This window comes from Chaetomium globosum, genomic scaffold (assembly GCF_000143365.1).
Source record: "Chaetomium globosum CBS 148.51 scaffold_2 genomic scaffold, whole genome shotgun sequence".
NCBI classification, from domain to species: Eukaryota; Fungi; Ascomycota; class Sordariomycetes; order Sordariales; family Chaetomiaceae; genus Chaetomium; species Chaetomium globosum.
In genome coordinates this window covers 474885-499537 of record NT_165977.1, presented here as the reverse complement: position 1 = coordinate 499537, position 24653 = coordinate 474885, and the positions used below count along the sequence as shown (strand labels likewise).

General features: G+C 54.8%; 5 protein-coding genes across 5 annotated transcripts; 4 read left to right on the top strand and 1 right to left on the bottom strand.

The window, feature by feature from the left end:
- Nucleotides 1–183: 183 nt before the first annotated feature.
- Nucleotides 184–1772, top strand: CHGG_02285 (uncharacterized protein; the record flags this gene model as incomplete). The annotated part of the gene is made up of 2 exons (XM_001228800.1): nt 184–1500; nt 1764–1772. 2 exons carry the CDS (start codon nt 184–186, stop codon nt 1770–1772), a joined length of 1326 nt encoding a protein of 441 aa, XP_001228801.1.
- Nucleotides 1773–4798: 3026 nt separating this feature from the next.
- Nucleotides 4799–8452, top strand: CHGG_02284 (uncharacterized protein; the record flags this gene model as incomplete). The annotated part of the gene is made up of 6 exons (XM_001228799.1): nt 4799–5005; nt 5146–5209; nt 5691–5928; nt 6320–7270; nt 7615–7756; nt 8264–8452. The coding sequence occupies 6 exons, from the start codon at nt 4799–4801 to the stop codon at nt 8450–8452; spliced, it is 1791 nt and encodes a 596-aa protein (XP_001228800.1).
- A 1639-nt stretch (nt 8453–10091) lies between these two features.
- On the bottom strand, nt 10092–18885 carry CHGG_02283 (uncharacterized protein; the record flags this gene model as incomplete). Its single annotated transcript, XM_001228798.1, has 3 exons — nt 10092–14673; nt 14731–15878; nt 15931–18885. The coding sequence occupies 3 exons, from the start codon at nt 18883–18885 to the stop codon at nt 10092–10094; spliced, it is 8685 nt and encodes a 2894-aa protein (XP_001228799.1).
- Nucleotides 18886–19573: 688 nt separating this feature from the next.
- CHGG_02282 (uncharacterized protein) lies at nt 19574–20833 on the top strand (the record flags this gene model as incomplete). Its single annotated transcript, XM_001228797.1, has 4 exons — nt 19574–19579; nt 19922–20130; nt 20194–20285; nt 20637–20833. 4 exons carry the CDS (start codon nt 19574–19576, stop codon nt 20831–20833), a joined length of 504 nt encoding a protein of 167 aa, XP_001228798.1.
- Nucleotides 20834–22348: 1515 nt separating this feature from the next.
- CHGG_02281 (uncharacterized protein) lies at nt 22349–24064 on the top strand (the record flags this gene model as incomplete). Its single annotated transcript, XM_001228796.1, has 8 exons — nt 22349–22514; nt 22583–22682; nt 22970–23105; nt 23162–23220; nt 23354–23436; nt 23593–23675; nt 23763–23835; nt 23934–24064. The coding sequence occupies 8 exons, from the start codon at nt 22349–22351 to the stop codon at nt 24062–24064; spliced, it is 831 nt and encodes a 276-aa protein (XP_001228797.1).
- Between the last annotated feature and the right edge of the window lie 589 nt (nt 24065–24653).

The window sequence follows — 24653 nt, the reverse complement described above, 5'->3', positions numbered from 1 at the left end:
TCACCGTCGCCGACTCTACGCGCCTCCACCCCATCCACCCCTTGCTCGGACTCACCCATCGAAAATTATCCCCGACGAAAAGGAATCGGCGGGCTCAGGCCAGCCCGGACTAACATCACAGTCATAGATGGCATCGACAGCCAGCGACAACTCCAGATTCCAGCGCGCAGCTTTCCCAAGCGGATGAAAGTCGATAATGACGCTGTCGCTACTCTCCGGGAAGCTTCCCTAGACAAGTTCGTCGGAGGCATCTGGGAGCAGATCTACGGAGGCATCGATCTCGACCCCCAAAGTATCTTGGAGCAGTGGCAAGCCGCCGCGTCCGCTGCAAGCGCAACGGACGCCCCGCCCCAAACTATCCGCGAACACCCCGCGGCCCTCAACCTTAGCACCTCCGGGCTCTTACCCGCCACCGCTTTCCCGGCCGACGTAAGCGGCTCGTTCAACCAGAGCAACATCCTCTGTCGCAAAGTTACCCAAGCAAGCCGCACCTTTCGATCTATCGAAGTGGTTGTCCAGGCCCGTTGGATCGAGCACTTTGAGGCCTACGTCAAGACCCTCGCCGCATCTAACCCCTCCACGTCAGTTACGAAGCACCGCAAAGCAGCACTGCTAGAAGCCTGCCAGGACTTCAGCTGGACCGATAAGGACCTGCGCAACCGTATGCGCATATGGAGCGGCTACAAAGAGATCAAAGACGCAGGGGGCTGGGCGGCCCTCGTCTTCGCCGGCATGGGCATCTACCGCTTCTGCAAATACCGCGTGGGCTTCGACGCCGACAGCATGCAGACGCTCCAGACCCTCCGGCCGCGGCTCGAGGTCGCCGCCGACACGCTACACCCCAACTGGCGGCGGCTGCTGGCCGTAGTCGGCGAGCCTACGGAACGGCGCTTCACGGGCCACCCACACGACTGGGTCGTCTTTCCCTGCGGCGCCGCCGTCTCCGACCCCATACCGCTGCGCTCGACTTACCTCGGCCGTGATCCGCTCTTCAGCTTCGAGCACCTCGACGAGTCCATAGTGGACGTCCACGCCTGGGGCGGCGACGATCCGCGCTACGTGCCGCCACTACCTCCCACCACCACCACAACAACAACAGCCGCGACCTACCCCAGACCAACCTCCACATACACATGCCGCACCTGCCACCAAGTCCAATCCGACGACCCAAAACTCAACAACTGCTTCTGCTTCCCCTCCCTCTTCGGCAGCGGCCCACGGGCGGCCAGCCCCGTGCAAATCTTCCGCACGTCCAACGGGCGCAACAACGGGCTGCAAGCGCTGGTGCCATTTGAGCGCGGGGCGGCGGTGGGGGAGTTTGTCGGGCTGGTGACGCGCGGCCTGCAGGACGTGGACGTGTTCAACGGGGCGGCGGGCAGTCGACCGTACCAGATCTGGCAGGGCCGGCAGGGCAACTACACGCGGTTCGTGAATCATAGTTGTCGGCCGAACGCGCAGTTTCAGAGTTTTGTGTGGATGGGGGCGGAGCGGATCGTGTTGGTGAGTAAGGGGGTGGGGGCGGGGCGGGAGGTGACGGTGGATTATTCCGAGAGTTATTGGAGGGGGTTGGATAAGATGTGTCTTTGTGGGGAGAGCTGTTGCCGGTATAGGACTAGGACTGGTGGTGTATAAATGATTCACTGGTTTAGTGGTTAGGGACTTACATATGGAGAAAGGAGGTGCCGGTCAAAACAGTTGGGTTTCACACCTTGCCTGCCACCGCTCTAAAGTCTTGGGAACAATACTTGGATGTCTTCTAATAGCGCACCTAGAAGACGTTTTAATACTCGGGGTGTAGTTCACTGCCTATACACCTGAGCTGTCAGAGATTCTCAGCTTCAAGGGTACTATATCACCCACACTCCTCAGAATCTGCGTACCGCCCGGTATCCTCTTCTTTTCTCCTGAGGACACTTCTTTCGGGGCTTGCCACAACCGACGCGAAAATATGGACCAGACCTCGACCCCAAAAGAGAAAAAGAAACAAGCCATCTCAAAGCTAGAAAAGACAACAGAGAAAAAAAAAAGAAAAGGAAAGGAAACCTGCATCTGCTTGATTTACCTCCTCCTTTCTTCATGATTTGACTGGTGTTAAGTATCTGTTTTCTCGATCTATTCTAGCTTCCTTCTTTTCAACGGGTTTATGATGTTTGTTTTATATATCACTCTTTCTTTAGTTAGTTAACTTACACGCTTTTTGTTTTATCCCGGTTTTCTCCAGCTGTGACGGAAAGCGCACCCAGGGTTGGGGTTGGAGGTGCACTTCCGCATCCGGACTAGCTCCGTTCTGGGCATGCCTTCTCGCGTTGCCAACGCGCTATCTTGTATCTTTCCTCTCTTTCTTCAGCTTTCGATTAGCAGAATTGAGTCAGCATACGCAGTGCCCTTGTGCCTCGCCTAGATGTTACTCGTCCCTCACACCAGCGGTGAAATGCCTTAATGTCAAAGGCAGCGCTGCTCAAAGATCAGATTGTAGATCAGATCTATCAATCCAGAGCAGTCCAGTCGATTCAGATCGGCCATTTCTTCAGATCAGTCGGATCAGATGAGGCACCTTACAAATCTGATAATCTGATTGTTATCTTTACCTTACTTTTGGCCCTTGGTCAAGGCGCCGAATCCCTTCATTTTGAGTGTTAATGCTGGAGAGGTGGATGAATAAGTCGGGTATTACTTTTCCGGACCAGAACACCCACTGTCTCGAGCCAAATTGCGGATTCCGCGCGTCGCTCTGTCCACTGTTTGTACGCGCGTGTGTGTGCGTGTGTGTGACGACCACTGAGGCTGATCCAGTTAAAGTTAACCCAACCTCGCAATGTCGACTGCTGCACAGAGCAGCTACGCAGCCTCTGCTACAGACGATGCCAACAACGTTGCAGCAGTCTTCCTCCCCCACCCTCGATCTCGACTGCGCACCATCGCGAAGCAGTTCCGATGAAGAGGGTAACGAGGACGAGATTGACCGGTACTACAACATGAAGGTTGGGGCAACGTCGATCCGGTTGAATGGTGGATCAGTAATAAGGCTCAGTTCCCAAAGCTGTCTCAGATGGCCCTTGACGTTCTCGCTATTCCGGCCATGGCAGCTGACTGCGAGAGGTCCTTTAGCATTTCCAAGCTTACTCTGAGCTCCCAGAGGCATGCAATGAAGTGGGAGACTATCGAGATGCTTCAGATGCTGAAGAACTGGCTTAGGAACGGCGATATCGTCATCGGAGGAGTCATGATGCGCAGCAGGCCGGGTTGGGGATCGATTAAGGGGCAGCAGGGTTAACTACGAATAGTTGCATTTGTATGTCAGTTCAGTCCAGTTCAGTCCAGTTCAAGGGCCGAGGGAATCAATCAGTTCAGATCAAGAGGGTCTGACTGATCTGACTGATCTGAGAGCAGCGCTGGTGGGCTTGCTCTCGTGGGGTGAGCCATGGGCTGCGGCCTCGAGATCGCGTACGACGATCGTTTGCAGGTAGTTCTAAATTCAACCTTGAGTAGAGTTGTGTCCCATGGGTGGAAGGGGTCAGCGGAATCGCTGAAGGGGTTTGTGAATAGATCTTGGAGGAATCTCATGACATTTTCCGAGCAGGGCAACTCAGATGCTGCCATGTTTATCAATTGGGACGCTGGGATGTCTGGGATGTCAGATGTAGGGGAGACTTATTGGGTACCTAACAAGACTTGCTACTGGGTTTAACTGGTCGAAAAATGATCGAGTTTCGAAGCGCAGATTAAATAATTACGTTATTTATGGGAACCAAGGAGCTAGTTAACAGAACATCAGGTTTATTATTCAAGAACATTCAGTTCAGACACTGGAGTGTAAACTGACAAAATCGTTGCCCATTGTGCGGCTCGAAGACTTGGCCGACAACAAACAAAGAAATTACACCACGCGGGCATCGTCGCTGAGAAAAAGAGGCGGAAGGTGCCAGTATTTCACCAATAGAGACATACGTCTCGGGCAGCTACACGTAGGCAGGCCGCTAAGGAAATACGCGCGAGAGACCTCTACCATGGACGGCAATATTTCGACCTCCTTTGTCACCTAATACACCCACAGTACGTAGCATACACCTCTGAAGTGGTTGCCCGTTCACGAGTTATGGTAGCAGGAAGTATCAGGAACCTAAGAAAAGACGATGACGAGAGAAGAGAATGGGTCCAAAACGGCGTCATCGAGAGTCAACGAACAATGGCGACTACCTATACGAGACGCCCAGCTTATTTACGTTGTCTTGGACGTGTAGTAACCAACATCCCCATGAAGCGAGACGTAATGTTCCCAGCTTGAATGTGCCGGGGTTAAGTCTGGGACTGGGATACGCAAGCGCACAAGGCAAATGAGTCACCGAGCCAAGAACGTTCCCCCCCTAAAGGTTGCTCGGTTCCTGTCATCGCACTGCTCTCTCCGGCGCAGGTCCGGGGTCATCGCACTTGGCCGACGAGCAGTCCGAGCCTACCAATTGTTGCCTTTTGACCGAGAGATGTTGCCATTTTGAACTCTAAAAGCCATGGGTGGGTTGCGAGGCCAGGGGTTAAGTCGCCTCTAACTCGAGGACCAAACTTGAGCTTGGTGATAGTTTCATGCCGACCATCACAGCGCTAGATCCTACCCAACCGCCGTGACAACCCTCTCCCTCCCCCTCATGATAAGCGGCGAAGTTCGACATATGCCTCGGACTATGCTACCCTCATCATGTATAAATAGGGGCCTTTCCTTCCTCCATCTTCCAAAATAAGACCACTCGGCAGCACTCCGCAGAAACACACCCCAACACCCAACTCTACAATCTTCCCCACCACGATGAAAAGTGTCACCGCCATCCTCTTTACCCTCGCCGCGCTGGCCTCTGCCGCGCCCAACCCCAATGCTGACGCCAACCCAGCACTCCTTGCCACTCGGCAGACCTGCACTTACAACTGCCTCTGTCAGGAGGACGACGAGGGCGACGAGACCGACCCCAACACGGGGCCGTGCTGCGTCGCCGGCACGCTCACCAACGACGGCACGGTGCGTTTTCCTTCCCTCTTTGCGCTCCTCTCATGCCCTCCCCGCATTGAGCGTTGGGATGGTGCCCTACCGTACCTGTAACTACCGTAGTACTTAGATAAGACATGTGCGATGAAAGCTGACCGACCTCGCCGGAACAGATCTGCAGCGGAATGACCCACGCCGCCGCCGAGACGTACGGCCTCTGCTGCGGCCGTAGCGGCGGTTATGCGTGCTTCCAGAGCGCGCCTAGTTGCCCCCCCGTCACTGCTATAGCCCCATAAGGAACTTAAGAGAAATGTGTGTCTGTGTAACTCGTGGTCGGGGAGTGGGTATCATTACTTGATCAAAGATAAATACCATACCGAATGTACCAGTCCGAGCCCTAGAAGCGGCAGTCCTTTGTAGAAGCATGTGAGCTCTATTGGTGGCAGGCCTCTCTCGTTTCAAGCCATGACCATCGTGTGGAAACTGTGTTGGCTTAAGGCCTAGGCAAATGCACTGTGTACATACATCCATCTGTGTTTAGTCACGCCGCCCTCGACCCGAACATGGGTTTTGTGACGCGACTTGCCCCCAACCTTCCTACCTAATTGGCACCTTCACAACCGCTCACCCACAACCAACATTGAATTCTCTACCAGAATCTCTCTTTTCTGTTTTCGCAATCTCCAACTAACAACAATGGCGCTCTCTTCCATTTTAGCTGCCGTGGAACCGACTATCCTGGACATCTGCGAGGCCTCGGGGGTTGCTGGGCTCTCCTACGGCATTTCCCATGCCGGCGAGACTCATTTTGGGAATTTCGGCTTCCGTAACGTACTGGAGAAGCTGCCTCCGAACGAAGAGACAATTTACCATCTCGGATCCCTTACCGAGTTCTTCACAGCCGCCGTGGTGGGGATCCTGGTGGAAAAAGGGCAGCTCAACTGGATGGCCCCAGTGTGAGAGATATTGCCGGAGTTTGAGACGCCGGGAAGCCCGACGACTGGAGCCGAACTGACCCTGCTTGATCTTCTCTCCCACCGGACTGGATGGGCCCAGAAACTCGACATCTGGCTCCAGGGCTCGAACCATTTGCTCATTCCAAAAGAGGACACCATTCGAACTTGCGGCTACCTGGAGCAGGTCAAGCCATTCCGGTCCCAGTATCAATATAACAACTGGGGCTATTGCCTGGCCGGTGAGGTCATAGAAAGGGCTACGGGGAAGAGCTACGGATCTCTGCTCTCGAGCCAGATTCTAGAGCCATTGGGCTTGGATCGCACCATCATCGATGCAAATTGCAGCAACCCTTCCAACGTGGCTAAAGCATACATGCCATTGGACGACAAGACACCGTGGCATGTTCCGCGGCCGGAGATTCAGGGCGGGACGCTCATGGGACCGGCGGGCGGGCTCCGCAGTTGTGTCAAGGACCTCTTTGAAGGTGTACGAGAACCTGCTCGCCGCAGCCAACCATCAATTCGCCGAGAACGCTTCCTCCGCGCCGCAGTCGCCCTTCAAGCAATTTCAGACCATCATGACTGGCCACATGCCCATTTCGCACTCAACGCCGCGCGAGAACACGTACGCCCTCGGCTGGGCCCGTACGCAGCTTCCCGGACCTTTGGGGGCTACTGGTTTGAATGGGATGTTCGTCTCCGACATGCCGACGGTAAGGGCGGGCTCTGAGTCTCGCCTCGTGCTGCACCATCAAGGGAGCATGCCGGGTTTTACCTCTGCTGCTTTTCTATTTCCTGACACTGGAACCACTTTGGTTGTCCTGAGCAACTCACTTCCACTAAACGATGCAGTGGACTGGATCGGACAACTGCTGATGGAAAGCATATTCGAAACCGAAGGGGGTACTGATTTTGTGAAGCTCGCGAAAAAGAGCGCGAAGGCTCATATCATGTACTGCAAGAAAGTTGGGCTCGAACTCGAGGCGCTCAAGAACAGCGGAACTCCAGCAAGCAGGCCTTTCGAAGACTACGGCGGGGATTACTACAACTCGATCGGCAACCTTTGCTTGCAACTCAAGCTTGAGGGAGGGAAACTGACCTTGGTGTTCCAAGGTCTCCCGGGCGAAGCATACACACTTCATCACCTTGACTCGGATACATTCCATTGGCATGTCCCTTACAATGAAGATGTCCAGCGAGCACGGTTCACCGTCATGGATGCCAACTTCTACCAGATCAAATTCATGGCCGGCACAGGGGGCACTATCGGCCAGCTTGTCTGGGCCCACGAACCGGACATCCCTGAAGGAGAAGTCTTCACCAAGAGAAAGCGAAACGGCTGGTAAGGAGTTCATCCGTTACGATCTATTTGAAGGGAGGGGAAATACTTTTGCAGACAGAAAAGTATCACCTAGTCAAGTTCAGTACTCGACCGGAAACACTCAGGGTATCAGGCTGGCTTCCTTCCCTATTGGCGCTAGGACGGCAGTGGGACCTCCTAGTCTTTGTGAGAATGGCATCTCAATAAGTCGAAGCCCCTGCTTACCGGGCCCCCCCACATACCGTTATTGGTGTAAGCCGTTGATGCCCGACCCACCCAACAACTTCAAACAACAACCACTTTACCACTTCTATTCCTTTACACTTCTTATTTGGTATACTGATTTTTCAATACAAAATGAGCAGTTATACCGAAGAACAAGTTCTCCAAGCTCTTTCTCAGTTGCAAAATGGCCGTTCGTTGGCTTCCGTTTCAAAAGAATGTCCATTCCTAGGTCTACTTTACAAGGCCGTCTACAGGGAGCCTATCACGGGTGGGAATGCCGTGGTAGGAGTATACTCGTGTATTGCGCGGTTGCACGAGGAACCGAAAGTGGGAGGCTGTGACGGCAGCTGCCGTCGGAGTGCACTGTGGCTCCACTTGGTTGGGCACGTGACCACACGCGCTGGCATTTAACTTCTGTATCGCGAGAGCTCTTCCAGCTTCTCTTCCTTTTCTCCCCATCTTGCAATTAGCAGAAATAGAGTCTCATCGGCAGTGCCCTCGCGCCTCGCCCAAATGTCCCTCGTCTCTCACAGAGGCGGGGCACGCTCAGGGAAAACCCTGCTCGTATCTGCGCACAGGCCACACTGCGCGGTGCCCCACCTATGCTGCGCGCAGAGCCCCCACCCTGCAGGGGCCCACTTGGCCCGTCTGTAGAACCCCAACCCTAACTACATATAACAACCCTAACCCTAAAAGGAACGGGCTGTGCCCGTGACAGAAGTAGAACTTTCTGGAATACTACCGTTGGGCCCGGCTGGTTGGTTTAACTACCTTAAATATTCTGGCTAGGTGGAAAGCGACTGGGTTGTTGTCACGGTTATGGCCGCCTGCAGCCGGCCGGCGGGGGTACGCTGGCAGTATCCCGAACCAATCATTGGGGAGGACTACACGGCCAATGAGACAGCGGTCCCATCGCTCATGAAGGGCCATGCCAAGAGAATGAGCAAGTGCTCATTCTGCTCAACAAGGGAGCTATGAGCACTCTGAGCAACCCGTGCTCAGAATGCTCAGCGACAGGTCCCTGAGCACTTTGAGCACACTAGGATAGCCAGTATATAGTCACTCGTTCTGGAGAGCTCTGGGAGTTCTCCAGTTAGCACTCACAACTACAGTTCGCTACAAGCTCGAGAGCCTACTGTTGAGACAAGTCTTTGTTGTGCACCCTTTGGCTGCACCGAACCTAAGCACCCTTGAGAGATTACCTTCAACCGAAAGCTGAACCTTAACAGGACAGGGTCCTGAAGTAGGTTCGTCACAGTTGTAGCCGGTTAATATATCGAAGCCCCTGATGAACCGGTTATTATTGGAAAATACCGAAGAGTCGGCCACCCACCTTTTAGAAACGGAACTAGTACCAGGGTCGGTTATTCCAAGTCCTAAAGCAACAAAGGAAGTGGTTCAACCATTAGATTTAGAGCTGTAGGTTACCCCAAAGAAGACGGTTGACCTGCGTCGATAGGTAGTGGATTTCAACCAACAAACCGGGGCCCCCCGCACCCAACGACAACTGTTTCAAAAGATTGAAAAGGCCTTCGGTCAAATGGACAGTACCTTGGCTATCGGGGAGGCCGAAAACCAGGTGCTGCGTGCTCAGTTGGAAGCGACAAAACAGAAAAAACGGAAGAGGGTAGATAGCAACCCAAACGAGCTGTTTGCAAATATTTCGGCTGTTCGCAGGGCACAGATTGTAGCAGGGATAGTGGAAGTGTGTTAGGTAGATAGTTCGGAAGATTCTGATTCTATTGATGGTAATAGTTGTATAGTTGTAATTGACTTTGTGGTTGTTGTCTGACTGAACATGACGGTAAGTGGGGGGCCGGTAAGCAGGGGTCTCGACTTACCTATCCATAGCAAAGTAGCCAACCGCGTGTGGTCACTCCCTCCATACATGCTCATCCGGCAAAGATTTATCCAAGATGTTTTATGCTTGATCAAGTCATCTGCCAGCCGCCCGATGCTTCCGTTGCCGTTGAGAACCTTGACTGAGATGGAACAGACGTTTCCTAACGATGATACCAGTGACACCAATGCATGTTGCTTCAACAAGTAGTAACTAGTGGTTTCGTGCCATGTATCTCACATGCACCTCCAGTGCTTCCCAAGCCTCGAAAGTTGAGCCGCGAAACCATGCGCAGCATCCAAGAAGACGCACTCTGTATTTTACTCGTACCGCTGATAGGTTTTGCGAAACAAGACCATCTCTGTGTGTACACGCCTGATAAGTCTCATCGCCTACACTGTTGACATGATGAGGGGCAACCCCTATCAAAGGATACCGGGTCCGTAGAAAGAGGTCGCCGTCACGTATGTAAATGCGGTACGAAATGGAATTGTGTCGTGGATAACAGAAAACATTAAAACATCAATATCCGGACCCCTCTCGTATCAGCAAACGCCATGCTAAAGACAGTATCATCAAAACGTCACAGCCCAGGTACCTATGTACAAGCAACAACAAAACCTCAAAACTAGCAACAAGTCCCAAATGCCAACAATGAACGCCCTCCAGAAATCACTGTCTAAACCAACCTCCAAATCACATCCAAAACAACATTCACTCATCACAATCATCACGCCCACCCCACAACTAAAACATCCCCCCCTCGCCCAAAACCCCCTAACCCCTCCTCCCCGGCGTCCCGGGACTCGAAATCGCCGACACCGGCCCCGCACTCGCCGGCGTGCCACCATGCCCCTGTTGCTGATACGAATGCATACCACTGACATTCCGCCCCGCACTGCCCGGGGTAAGCGTGACCGCGCTCAGCGGACTGACCAAATCATCCATGGCCTCCTGCTGGCCCCCCGCCACACCACCACTCCCAGCGGCAGCGCGCAGCCCCGTCCCCCCCGGAGGCGGCAGCACGACGCGCATGTTCACGGGCGCCTTGGCGACGTACGCCGCGGCGATGTTCCCCGGCAGCGGGCCGAGAGTATCCCGGTCAGTGTTTGTAGTAGTGGTACCGCGAGTGCCCGTATCCTTGGGCGCGTCGCGCTCGAGGTCGGTGTTCTTGATCTCGGTGCGTGTGGGCGCGCTACCGGCGTTCATCATCATGATGTTGGCGTTGCCGGCGTGGCCGCCGCTCAGGCTCATGGCCATGGCCAGCGTCATCTCGGTGCTGGCGTTGGTGCTGCTGGCGCTGCTGCCCTCGGTCATGCTGTCGGGCTCGCCTGACAGGAAGATGCCGATGCCGTGGCCCTGGGGGGGTGTGACGTGGCTTTGGCTTTGGCGGAAGACCGGGGGTTGGTTGGTGCCGCGCGTGTTGTTGCTGGTGCTGTAGTCGTCGTAGGGTGGCTCGGCTTCTTCGGCGATGGGGTCGAAGGCGGGGAGGCTGGGGAGCTGGGGTGCGGCGCTGGGGACGGTCAGGCCTGGGCTGGAGCCGCTTGGGATTTTTGGCGTGCTGCGTGGGGTGATGACGCCTGGCATGTTGGGGCTGGGGATTACTCGGGGAGAAAGGGGAGGGAGATCAGCGACCATGGCGGAGGCCAGGCCGATGGCGACAGGGGAGGTCGGGGTCGGTGGCGGTTGGAAATTGGCAGGATGCTTGATGACGGCGGCCGTAACATTATTGTTGTTGGTTGGCGGAGATGTAGTTCGAGCGACGGTGCTGGCAAAGCGGCGAAGGCGGCTGCCGAATGAGGGAGATGGCGCTCCAGCGTTCATGCTCGGTCTCCTCTTGTGGCCCTGAGCAGCTGGTCCGGTACCACCGCTTCTTTTGTCTACTTCCTTCTCCTTTTCCTTCTCCTTCTCCTTACTTTTCTGTGTCTCTTTGGTGGGCTGGGGTTTGAGCTTGGAGGCGATAAGTTCAAATTGCTTTAGCATCGTCGGGTTCTCGACGATCTCTTCCATAGCAATTTGAAGATTGGCGTCGGCCCCCGGCAGGTTGACCCGGGGAAGCTCAGCGTTCAGACGCCGCATAATCTGGGATGCCGGAATGAGACTCCCCCACAGATCAAAGAACGCCGCGTTGTGGATTTGTGCCTCGGGCACGCCAAGCGCGCTGGGGTTGAGGATCGAGGTCCAGGTGTCCCGAATAACCATCTGTACCGCCTCGACCTGTTCCTTGCTCAGAGTGTTCATGATGCTGTCCGTCTCCGGGTCCTCACTCGCGGTCGGCTTAGGCGGCAGCGGGATCCTTTTGACCATGCTCCGGTACTGGTAGCCACACGGGATAACAGGCTGCGTGATGCTGACGCTGGTCAGGAGGCTGATGGTCGAACACAACATGCGGAGTGCGTGTTCCGCAAACTTTTCGGTAAGACGGTCGGCGCAAAAAGAGATGGAGATTTCGACACGGTTTGTTGGGCGCACAAGAGACTTCACAAACAAGTCGGGCATATCCTGGGCCTTGGACTCGTGAATGGTGAACTTGCAGGAGGCGGCGCCAAGGTGGAACGACTTGGGCTCCGACGGATTGATGGCGGTGTCTTCGTACTGGTGCTGCACCAATGTGCTGAATCGAGTCCAATATGGCCAAGGCGTGCACTTCTCCACGATGGCCAAAGATCCGAGATTCTCGAACGGGATGCCCGACATGCGCTGTGCATGGATGTACTGCAGCAAGTTCAACGGGGTCAGTGGAGTATCCGGGAACTGAACTCGGACGGGCGTGGCGTTGATGGTGGGCCCCATCACACCAGCGACTGAATGGCCTCCAGGAAGCCTGACATGACGGCCATCGATGAGTTCTCCGAAGACGACGTCGGAAGATGCCGAGAGATTCGCAATGACCATCGCCCAAGCAGCCTTGAGGACCGTCTCAAAGGATATCCCCAGGCTAGAGAGCGAACCCAGCGAGAGCGCGGGGTTCCGAACCGTCTGGATGTTTGTCGACATGTCATATGGTTGCACATGCGCGACGACCTGGGTTACTTGAGAACCCTCAAGCAAGGCGCGCCAGTACTCTTCGGCCCCGTGGGAATTGGCGGTTTGCGCGTTACGCATAAAGTCGCAGAAGGTTGGCCGGCGAGGTGGCTTTTGAGAGCCATCGTACAGCCTCTTGAGGTCTTTGACCAACAGGGCAACGGATAGATCATCGTATTGCGCCTTGGATAGCCGCAAGATGAGGATCGACTGCTTGCTGCCGTCGAGAAACATGAACTTGGTGACCGGATTCTCGAATCCAACGGCCGTGCTTTGGTCCTTTTTGATCACCTTGTCTAGCATGTTGGCTAGCCGCCATGTCGGGCAGTAGTGCCGCCGAAATTCGATGCCGCTGGACTTGATGACGGCCTGGTACACCCGGCGGTTGTGAGGGACAAATGCGGTGCGTAGGATAGGGTGTATCGTTGCCAGCGTCTTGCAAGCCTCCTCTAGCTTCTTCGAGTCAACGGCCCCGGTGAAATTGAAGATGAGATAGTTAATGTTCGTCCGCCCTCGAAGCATGCCGGTCTCGATGTACCGAATCTGTGCCGAGGAGGCCTCGGCTGCGTCGGCGATGACACTTGCATCGACGCCGACCCCCGGGGCAATTACCTTCTCGATAAAAACCTCTTTAATCGCGTTCGGGTTCAGAGGCACCGGTGACGGTGAGGTGGTTGGAGGAGGAGCGGGAGAGGCCTCTTGCATTATTTGTGGCGAGTCCACGCTGACGATGGCCTGACTGAGCTCTGTCAACGTCGCGTTGCGAAGCACGTCGGCAATTGAGAGAGCGATATCCTGTTGCTTGCAAACCGCGACCAACTGTGCGGCTGCGATATCGTCTCCGCCAACGCTGAAAAAGCTGTCCACAGCTGAGATCTTGGCCTCCTCGACACCCAGGACCCTTGCCCAGATGGCCCTCATTTTCTCCTCACCTTGGGTCAAGGGCAACGGTTTGAGATGTTGAAAGCTAGGTTTGTTTGGCACGCTGGCCAAGGCTACAAGATCCTCCTTGGTTAAGCCGGCGATCATCTTCTGCAGCCGTCGCCGGTTGACCTTGAGTGAAGGGGTGATGGGGAGGTGTTTGACCGGGACAAAAGCCGAAGGGATCATGGACGGCGGTAACGTGTTTTTCAGTCCCATTGTAACCAACTGCTTTGCCAGTGCAAGCTGCTCCCTGGTTGTTGAACTCAGTGATGCGAGGGTCTCATCGTTGCCGAAACGGTCGCCGAGCTCGATGAAAGCCGTGAGAACGGTGTCGTTCTTCGCCGGCCCCCGAAATATGACCGTCTCGACAACAACATCAACTCCCTGTCCGAGACAACGGCGCAGGTACTGCTCGATCTCCGTGAGATTGAGAACCTTGCCATCCTTGTCGATGTCGTCCCGCTTGCTTGAGATGAATTCCATAAGCCCCTTTTCGGTGTACCGCGCACGATGCCCGGTCTTCAAATACCGCGCTTTGCCCGCAGAAGCAGGTCCAAGGGGTGACAAGGGGGTCATGGTCGACTCCCGGTTGGGATACGAGAATCCCAGCGTCGGGCCCTCGACCACCAATTCTCCGACCGCTCCGACCGGCACGCGCTTCTTGTGGTCCTCCGGGTTGACGATCAGAAAATTTCCAGCGAAAGGCCGCCCGATACTCTTCAGGTGCTGAGGACCGAGCGCCTCGAGGAAAGCGATCCCCAGAGGGCATACATCTTGCGATCCATACGCCAGCACAACGTTTGCTTTCCCGTGCCAAATGTTGTACGTGTCGTCGTCGAGCCCCCGAGTACGAAAGCAAACAACTTTGAGTGACGGCAGAAGCGTTGGGTCCACCTTTCTAGACAGGAGTGGTGTCATGTAAGACCAGTTGACTTGCATCCTGTTGGCGGCAGCGCTGAAATCTTGCAGCCTCTCCGCCGCGGAAGGAACACAGACGCAGCCGCCGTACGCGAGTGTGGTGAAGATCTCAGTTATGCAGATGTCGACGTTGAACGACGAGAGCTGCATCACGCGGCTAAGGGGCGATATCCGTGCGGCCGGCCCTTGCCCCATGAGAGACGTGGATAATGCTGCGTGACTGAAGGTCACTCCCCTGGCATCGGTCGAAGATATCGGCACAAAGAGGATGCATGCTGGATCACTTGGGGCGGCCATTGAAGTTAACGGCCCTTCGCCTCGCGGCAGGACGTTCATCAGATCGTCAGTCAAGACGACCACTCGGTCAAAGAGATTGCTGAGAACCGGGGCGGCAAGTTCTGACGAGATGGCGATTCTAGAATTGAGGCGCTCAAAGATGGGTTGGATCATACCAAGCTCTAGCGAGTCGACCGGGACAAACGCGGCACCAGCCCTAAAAGTAAAAGGTTAGGAAGTTAAGGGGCGCGTGCCGTGGGTTCAGGGCACTCACTTCAGCACAGCGACCATAGCCACGGGCGCAAGTTTGCATTTGTCCATCACGACTGGCACAACAGAGTGGGGCCCGACACCGGCGTCGACGAGATGATGGGCGAGCCTGGTCGCCTCCTCTTCAAGCTGCAGGTAAGTAAGGGACCCATCCCAGGAGCAAATGGCTTGTGATGACGGTTGTATGGTGGCCTGCCGTGAAACCAAGTCATGGACCACGTTCTGCGCTTGCTCCTCCACCTCAGGCGGCGACTCAGCCTCCCAGGCGAGTATCTGGGCGAAGTCCCTGTCACTGAACAGGTCAACCAGACCGACGGATGTACTGGGAGATGCCAGGATGGCACGGATGGCTCTGCCAAAGGTATTCGCCACGTTGACAGACTGCTCCGGAGACATCACGCGTTGCCCAATGTCCACTGTCAGCTTGCCGGCTGTGAAGCGTGTGTTAACCACGATGTCCACATCGAAGGTCTGCTGCAACGAGATGGGTTTGAGCTCGGAAGTCGTCCGCGTAGTGAATTTGCTGTTCAGCCCCGCTGGCTCTTCGGTGAATGTCAAACAGGAATTAAAAAGGCGATCTCCGCCCTTCATCCCCATACCATGCTGCAGCTCGGCCAATGTGAAGTGCTGATGGGGGAGGCAAGTGAGGAGTTGTTCTTCAACCATCTGCAGCGCCGCAGCCACTGGACTGTACGTCGCCAATTCGTATGCACACGCTATGGTGTTCGAAAAGGAGCCCACGGCATGTCTCATTCCCAGTATTGAGTCGTCCCGCCCGACTGTTTGGAACCCGAAGCAAACCTGGTTGGAGCCGGTAAAGCACCGCAGGATGAGGCCCCATGCCAACCGGAGAATGGCATCGACTGTCGTCTTCTGCGTGCGGGTAAATCCGGATAGCTGGTACGAGGTGATGTCAAGTTCAACGCACGTGTTTACAAACCCGAGTTCGCCGGGCAGTATGGTGAGGCGGGGGAAAAGGCAAGGGGGGACGCCTGCCAGCTTCTCGCGCCAAAAGACGAGGCTGCCCTCTTGCCGGGCGGTTTTCAGGAAGTAAAGATAATGCGGGTAGGAGAACTGGTCGGCCTCGGTAATGGCACGTTCCGTAGCGTAAGCGCGACGCAAGTCGTGGAGAAGGACGTGGATGCTCAGCGACTATACCACCTGTCAGCCGGATAAAACTCTGGAAAACCAGATCGGAACCCACATCGCATAGTGCTGTACTAATATCTAACTTCACGAGCGTCCTGGTAGGGGCCTTGCAGACAGTGAGCCTGTGGAGCGGCTTGCTTTCCGTAGGCCGCAAGTTCGGCAGGTTGCTGAGCTCATAAACAGGGTCCTCGGCGGGGGCTGTGTCGATGAACAGCATCTCAGGTGAGGTCCGGCGGAGGATGACCTTGTCCCAAAGGCCCGTTTCGGTGACACTCTCGGTGAAGATGGTCCTCAGTGCCGCATGCCTCATGGTGACCTGCTGCCACGCGGTGCATATCCTGGAGATGTCAATGGGATCACCAGTTGGGGACGCAAACTCGTAAATGGCATGTAGATAGCACGCGTCCGGCCGCTGCGCCTGGCTGATCAAAATGCTTTGCTGAACGGCGGTAACTGGGTAAATTGTCTCGACATCTCGGACGCTGGCGAGCTTGAGAGTGGCGACGCGATCTTTGTTAAACTTATCAAGGCCCTCGTATGTCACGTCGAGGTGGGGAACGTCTGCTTGAGTCAGCTCTTGTGGGTGGTACCTGAGCTTGCCGATAGCCTCGAAGAGGAGATGCTCGTAATTCTGAACCCACTGGGTGATCCGGGCCTGGTCCTTTGAGAAGCGGTTGTAGAGAAATTTGATCTTGGCACTCCCCTGGTCAACCATGGCGCTGACCTCAAATAACGCAACCCGGCCCACGTTCGCCCCAATGTCCGATGTCCTTGACGCGAGAGTTCGGCCAGGGATCGGAAGTTGCTCCATCACTCCATTGTCACGCTCCAGATGCTGTAACGAGCCCGCATAGCTGAAGATGATCTCGAACGGCCAGTCTTTGGCTGCCAAATCCTCCTTGTCATAATGATAAAATCTAGAGGCAAAGTATTGGCCACCGCGCGCTGGGATCGACCGCCGAGTGTCCTTGAGGTGACGCAACACCTTGATGAAGTCGTCCGAGATATCTATTTTGAGGCTGACCGGGCAGAGCGATGTGAACCAGCCGACAGTCTCGGAGATGTCGAGATCCGGGTTCCACGGGTCTCTACCATGCTCCTGATTCCATACGGCGGGCACCGGTCTGTCGTGAAAGGTCTGGGCAAAGGAGAGCATGAGGGCGGCCAGGTAGACGTCAACAGAGTCGGTTTTGAAGACCTGGTTGCACGAGCTTTGAAGAATGGTGGTAAGTTCCTGGCTCAGCGAGAAGCTGACCTCGGCCGCATCTCCGTACGTGTTTGGCGTGTCCTGGAGGCCCCAGTAGGCATAATCACCTGGCTGAAGGGCGAAAGGAAGGAGGTCCTGAGGGTTTGGGCCCAGAGCCTCTGCTTTTTGGAGGTCCACCCACTTGTGAAAAGGCATGGACCTTTGCGACAGCAAGCTTCCGTTTTCCAAGAGTTCGTCGAGGTCGTGAATTATGGTGCGCCAGGAGGGGAGGTCAACAGCAAGGTGGTGCGCAGCGACATACACTAACTGTTGCCCATCATTAGTAGTAAGGTAGTCAACCGCGAAGATCGGCCCGGTCTCGACGTTGATCGACATTTGCGTGCGTTCGATGATGTCTTCCAGCTCACGCTCAGAACGGATTGAGGTGTGGCTCAATGTGTAGGAGCCGGTGATCTCAGGAAGAACTCTTTGTACCCAGCCATTCAAGCCCCGGCCAAAGCGAGACCTGAGCATGGGGTGATGGGCGACAACAGCCTCGATCGCGGCCGATATGTCCTCAAAGGAGAAGAGTTTCTTGAGCCGCAAGAGCAGGCTCTGGTTGAAACGGTAGCTCCCGTCAAGCGCTGGCCTCCGCCTCAAATCGCCGCCCATACCCGTTTGGAAGTACAGATGCTGCATCGGCGAGAGATCGAAGCAGTCAGACGTTTCCTCGTCCCATTTATGCGCCAGGCCGCCCCGAGACGCAGCAATAGCGGCGAGTTCGGAAAGCGTCATAGACCCAAGAGCATCAGAGGGATTTATGTAAATGGACTCGTGTTTACACCTGGCGGCGAGCTCCATGGCGGTCATCTCGTCGCCGCCGAGCTGGGAGAAGGAGAAGTTCACGCCAATCTGGCCCTGGGGAACATCCAGCACCTTGCTAACCAGCCTCTGTATTGACTTTTCCATGCCCGACTCTGGATTTTGTAACGTCTCCTGGTGTTCCAGGCTCAGGGCTTGGTGGTAAACGTCCTCGTTGATGTTCTGGGCCCAGGTTCGCAACCGCCGCATGTCGACATCGCCGGCCTCGGTAAGAGGCATTGCGTCCAAAACGATCCATATATCCGGGATGGCTTCGGGTGAGAGGGCTGCCTCGGCGGCACGTTTGAGACGGGCGACTTGGGTACCGGCGAAGAGAGCGTGTGACTGGGGAATGAGGTTGACCGTCGTCGGGTTTTCCTGTGTTGTTTGCGTGCTCGCCAGCGTGAGGAGGGCAACAAACTTCCCATCAAGCAGTCCAGCCTTCGGCCGTATTCCCGCTATCCTCCCAACCTCTGGTTGTGACCCCAGCGCATGCTCAATGTCTGTCCTCTGCCGGGGGTCCGCGTCCAAACGGGTCAGGCTCGATTTCCGAAGAAGGTGCCCATCTTTCGGCTCGGGCATTATCGACATGCGGCTCGCTCGGTGGATCTCGAGCGGTGCGATCATGACGGGCTCGGGGTCGTCGGGTTCGGAACGCGAGTGTGGGTTTTGTGGCGCGCAGGGCGTAATGCATGTTTGCAACTCGGCGAGGGTCGAACAGCGCAGGATATCTTTGACCTTGACGTCCATTCCAGCAACCATGCAAGCCTTCCTCAGCGCGACGGCATGCTGCTCGTTTCCTCCCAAATCCCTGAACGAATGGTGTACCTGGGCCACACCCGTGCTCAGACCGAGGACCTGGGTGATCAGAGCCAACAAGCGCGCCTCGGTAGTCTCGTCTTCCAACAGCAACCAGGATGTTGAAGCATCCATGTGCGGGGCAGGTACTGGGGCAGCGGCCATCGCGGCAGCGGGCGCCGTGAAAAAAAGCAAGCCGTAACTAATACACTAAAAAGGAAATAAACCACCAACAGCAACTGCAAACGCCGGATGGGTATCTCGAACAAAGGAGAATGAAGCTGGAGGTATTCAGGCGCCGGGCCGCATGGCGCAGCAGCAGCAACACCTGCAACGAGCGGCGGTTGTTGGCGCACACACAGCAAGTTTCGAGGTCGGGCTGCACATGGATAGGCCCCAGTTTCGGGTCTCGGGACGGAGCGTTGGGGAACCGGCGGGTTGGCGCGCTGTTAGGAATGCAAAGGCGCCAAAAAGCGAACAAAAAGCTTCCGGACTGGCGGGGTTTCCCTGGTGTGTGCGAGTGCGAATCTCTTGAAAGGAGTGGCCGAACATGAGGTGTAATCTCCACAGTTCGGCCGACTCGCACAGTCGCAGCCTGGCGGATGCGGATGCGTGTTGCGTCTGAACTCGACAACCGCGCCGCCCCGACAAGCTTGGCAACGACACCGAAGCTTCAATTCAGCGCAGGCCAGCCCTTGCATGGCCCCCCGTCATCAGAAACGGTGAACCAATGGAAGGGTTGCAGGGCCAAGCTCAGCCCCGTGCCCGCAGAACACCCTGGTTCAAGACTGGCTGATCGCCCGATCTGGCCTGGCTGCCGAGTAAAACGCGGGAGCGAGATGGAAGGTGCAAGATGGAGGTGCGTCAGAGCCCGCAAGGAACGGGAGGATTGAAGTGGCAACCTGGAATTTCTGTTTGAAGTCGCCAAAAATGGAGATGGGATGAGCTGGCCAGCAGCAAAATTCGGCCCCCACAGTGACCGGAGAAAGTGGGACAACTCAGCGAGCCAGACTCTCCAGACTTTGCCCATAGCTAAAAAATTGAGGACAAGAAGCCGCACCCTTTAAACAACAACGAAGACTAGGATCGGGCTGTCGGTTTTGTGACAAGGGCGAAAACGAGAACCTGAACCTGCGAATTAACCACCAAATGCTGACTCAGCACAGCTTGTCCGTGGTCAAGCATTGAAGAACGTTATCAGAAATTCAGGAGTCAAAACGGCCGGGCAACGCATGGGATGATGCGCTCGACCAGCCGTAGGGCCGTGGCTTGTGCTGCTTGTTCTCAAGGCATCACCCGCTGCGCAATCATTCATCAGCATCCATCCAACCCCGCGGCAGCTACATCTCATTCCGCCAAAGCTGCCCGATTGTCCATATCGGCTGTGGTCCGGGAGCCCGACGCAGCTCAGTAAATCTATCCATCACCTTTGTGTAGGTACTGCGGCATCCTTGATCTGGCAAACATCAATAGGACAGTTAACCCCCGCACCCCCACACAAATTGACAGTTTTCTTTCCATTGAGCGGCCCATGCGGGATTGGAACAGTGGAATGAGGGGACTCTGTAAGTGTGTAATTACATGGGATGAACAACCTCATAAAGGGGTATCAGGAAGGGGCGGAGGGCTAGCTCACGGCATGCGATGCCTTCATCTCTGCATGAATCTTGGTTCTTGAGCAACCAGATCTCAGATGCTTGTTGGTTGCTGACGTAAAACTACCTCACTCATGAGACGGATTGTGATGCAAGACAAAGTTCTTACCTGTGCGCCCTTGCCTCGTTAGTGCCCGTTAAGTACATGGGAGTTGTGGATGGGATGAGGGAGGAACTTATTGGTAATGAGGGGATATCAAATACGCCCTGCTAAGATCATCATCGTCCATGGATCGCCCATCGAAAATGGCCAAGGGGTAGTCCCTGACCGGACTTTTCAGCGGACGCCAGAGACAGGTGTAGTCACCAGGTTAGACCCATCCCCCTGGTCATTCCGGCAATTCTACTTGCTTGGTGATCTGGCGCCTGCGCAGCAGAAGCTGGAGCGAAGACTCCCGCCACGCCCAAGTGCTTCCGCAGCGGAGCCTCTGATTCGGGAAAGTAGTGTGCGTAGATAATGTTGTCAGAAGAAAAATCATCATACGTCAGGGCGGTGCTGTAGTTGACTATTTCAAATCCATGCTTGTCGAGATGGAAGCTGGCCACTGAGCCCGGGGACCCGAGATAGACGCGGTGTATAAAGCCCAAGAACATCTCCTCAGGCCTTCCTCCCCAAGACTCCTCATCAATAGGGACACCAAGGTGTTCGGCGTAACCCCGAGTTTCTCACATGAGGTAACACAACACAGACCAAAACCGGGCGCAACTGAATGGTGCCTTCCATCCCGAAAATTCACTCCGACACACCCAACCCATCACTACTTAACCTCTAGGTACCTAAGTAACACATTCCTGCTCAATAATTAAATCTCCGCCTACATCGCGTCTCCTGGCTCGGCAAACTTCCCTCACTTCAATCGACCCTCCTCGACCCCGGGCACCAGCCATCGCGCTGACACAACCAATCTCACCCCCTCGTTCCACCCATCAATTTCGACCCTGTTGGTGCAGCGGTCGGTCGAAACATCGGCAACAGCCAAAGCCTTGCGTGTTACCAGGCACAACGGTCGCAAGGCTGAGGGGAATGAGCTGCCTCCTTTGGCCCATGAACCTCATTTCCAAGAATATGAAAGCCTAGAAGAGCCTCTCGGCTCTGCATGGTCTGCAGACTGCTGCCACTTCATCTCCTGTTCAGGTGGTCGAAATTGAGGAAAGTTTTTATCAACTGGGTCCAACTTCCAAGGTACCCCAGACCCGAGTTTGCTTTCATCAATCCCATACTTCAAGTTTCATCTCTCATCTTAAATAGCCATGATGGTAATAGTATACATTCAGCCACAACTATGTGGAACCCACGGTAATCCTACCTGTCATTGTCCTTCCGTTTGTGCCGGATGGACAAGTCAGTGAAGGCGCACTCGCTGACCATTTCCGCCGCCTTGCTGAGGGGGATGATGTCTTCTGCCGCGGATTTGTCGCGACCGTAGTCGTGCAACAAAGTGAAGAGACACCCACACCGTCTCAGATTTGCGAGTCAACAGTACTTGGGAAAGATTGTCTTCCGCTCATTCGAATGAGTGTCAAGAAGGAAGAGGCCCTGCCCGCTGGGCCTTACTTCCATTACGAGATAGTGAGCTCCGAGAAGCCTGGAGATTATTCCCCGATGAAGTCGATGCTTTTGTCGCTCCTCTCCAACCTATGGTATCAGACGATGGGACGTAGATTTTGCCCGACATGTGTATTATAATAACGCTTACTAAGTCATTGATCAACAGGTTCTGTCTCCTACAGGTCTCTGGGACCTTTGGTCCTACTCTTGTGGTTGCCGTCCCTTCCCGGCTCTACTTTCCGAAGAGTTCATCCAGGCCGCTTAACGGTTGCGAATTGCCGTTAAGGATAACTTTGATATCAAAGGCATCCACACCGTTGTATCCAACAAGTCATTCCTCAAGTTTCGCGCACCAGCTACCGAAACATCGCCGGTCCTAAGAGACCTGCTAGCGAAAGGCGTAGTCTTGGTGGGTAAAGTGAAAATGACATCCTTCGCTGACCGTGAATACCCGCCTTCGGATTGGATTGACTACCACTGTCCCTTCAATCCCAGGGGCGATGGCTACTTGGTACCTGAGGGTAGTAGTTCTGGGAGCGCCGCTGCTGTTGTTGCGTACGGCTGGTTGGATGCGAGTCTCGGCACTGATAGTCAGTCCCACCATTTTCTTCACTTGGTTAGTAGCTTGATACTGAAGAGATGCTGACATCACGTATAGCGAGCGCCAGTCTCAGGGCTCCGGCAGCTGCCCAGGGTATCTTCGGTCTTCGCACTTCCCATGGAGCCATCTCAACCGAGACAGTTGTCCCTCTTGTTCCGTAAGTTCTTTTACAATACGAGTGTTGGCATTGGGTGTCTAAACGATTCGTCACGTAGCGGCTTCGATGTTGTTGGGTTCATGGCTCGCGATATTCGCCAAATGCAGCAGCTAGGGACAGAGCTACTATCAGACCAGGCTCCAGCCTCAGGTATCACCAAAGTTCGTAACAACAAAACCCCAATTATCCCTTACAGTCCGTACACCGAGTTGCTGATCTCGACAGTTCCCCAAAAAGTTGATCTACAACTCTGACTGGCTGGAAAGCCCCAACCTCCCCTAAATCAGGGCCATGTTTGAGGAGTTCGTTGCCAAGCTGGAGAAGTTCCTGGGTGTTAACAAGGCTATAGTCAACGTTGAGGAGGAGTGGACAGAAGACAACCCTATGGGCACCGGTAACACATTCGAGGAGGAGTTCTTCCGTGTGCGTGTAGCTTTTATCTATGGGGATGGATTTGTGAACCAGCTAACATGATTTAGACATACGAACGAATCCACGGCCCAGCCAGTTACGAATACCAGTCGAAGTGGGCAGAGGAGTAAGCTGAAAATTTTGGAAAAGCCCCTTACCTCCCTCCCGCGATCAAGAACAGATGGTAAGAAGCCTTTTTTTCTTTTCTTTTCTTTTCTTTGGAAACCTCCGATCTTACTCTATCCTGACGGAATTCCCAGGCCCTACGTCAAGACAATCACCGCCGAAGAGGTTGCGGCGCGTGGAAACAGGTGGACGCATATAAAAAGTGGTTCCAGTCGAAGTATCTATCAGTGGATGAAGAGACGACGTCTACTGCCATCATGGTAGACCACTGGACGTGGAAGCTGAATTATCCGTGACACCCTGAAAGAGTAAGACTGATCATCACGATATGTTACCAACACTTTCATGTACTGATCCACCTGTACTAAAACAGGACCCCGAATGCGGGCCGGAACTACGGGCTTGGCCAAGAATTCAGCCCGAGCTTCGCAGAATTGCCGGAGCTCCTCATCTGCAGTAAGTCCCGTCACACCGCGTGATAACGCATGGATTTTACAAGCGACCCGGGAAGGCGTAGGGGCTGACATATTATCAATCGGGAAGTACGACTACGAGTCTGCCATTTCCCAAACCACCGAATACGCCCCCGTGGCAGCTTCCATTATTGGCGCCAAAGGTAAGAGGCATCCCTTCTTCTCTCCCCAGCCCATATCCTGCCTGAAGAACCAGAACATTCGTGGCTTTCTAGAACTGAATCAACTGATACCCCTTCAGGCTCGGACCGAATGCTTCTCAAGTTGGCCGAGGAATTCCTCGCCTTTTCTGGCATTGCAGGCACCGTCCTCACCGGGAAGACGCCGTTTCCAGCGGAGGACAGCCGCTTGCCTCCCGGTTGGAAGTTATAGGTCCGTTAGGGAGGTACCTACCATGTTTTGGTTGGCCAAGGGAATATCGAGGCTATCCTTGTTAAAGCGGTGAAGTTGTGCTTAGGTAGCACCAATACTCACAGTGCAAAGTTTTCAGGCAACGATCGAACATAACGCAACGGGGTACCGCTCATTGTTGCGGTCCCGGGCCGGGTTCCGGGCCCACTTCTTCCAGACTGCACACACACCACTGACCCTGCGTGGGTAAAACCCCACACAGTGCCACCAGTTCTCCCACTTAGTTTGTTAGACCAGTTTTCCACAAGAATACACAGACATTGCGATCTACAGATCTTTTCGTGCCTGTATCTTCCACACTCATTCGTCCTGTATAGCGGCTATCGAGATGCACCTAAATGCTGACCGTGGCTGAGTTTCTTCATTGCAGTGCCTAGACCCCAGTCTATAAAAAGAAAGTTGCTTAGCGTCCCGCGGCTCACGGCAGTTTCAGCCAACCTGCCGAGTGCCCCGCAGTTGCCCCGCACCATTTTGACCGAAGCTGCTTTTTTTTGGGGGTTGGAAGCTGCTGTGGCACTCAACGCGGGTCAGAGTCAGCTCTCGGCAAGCC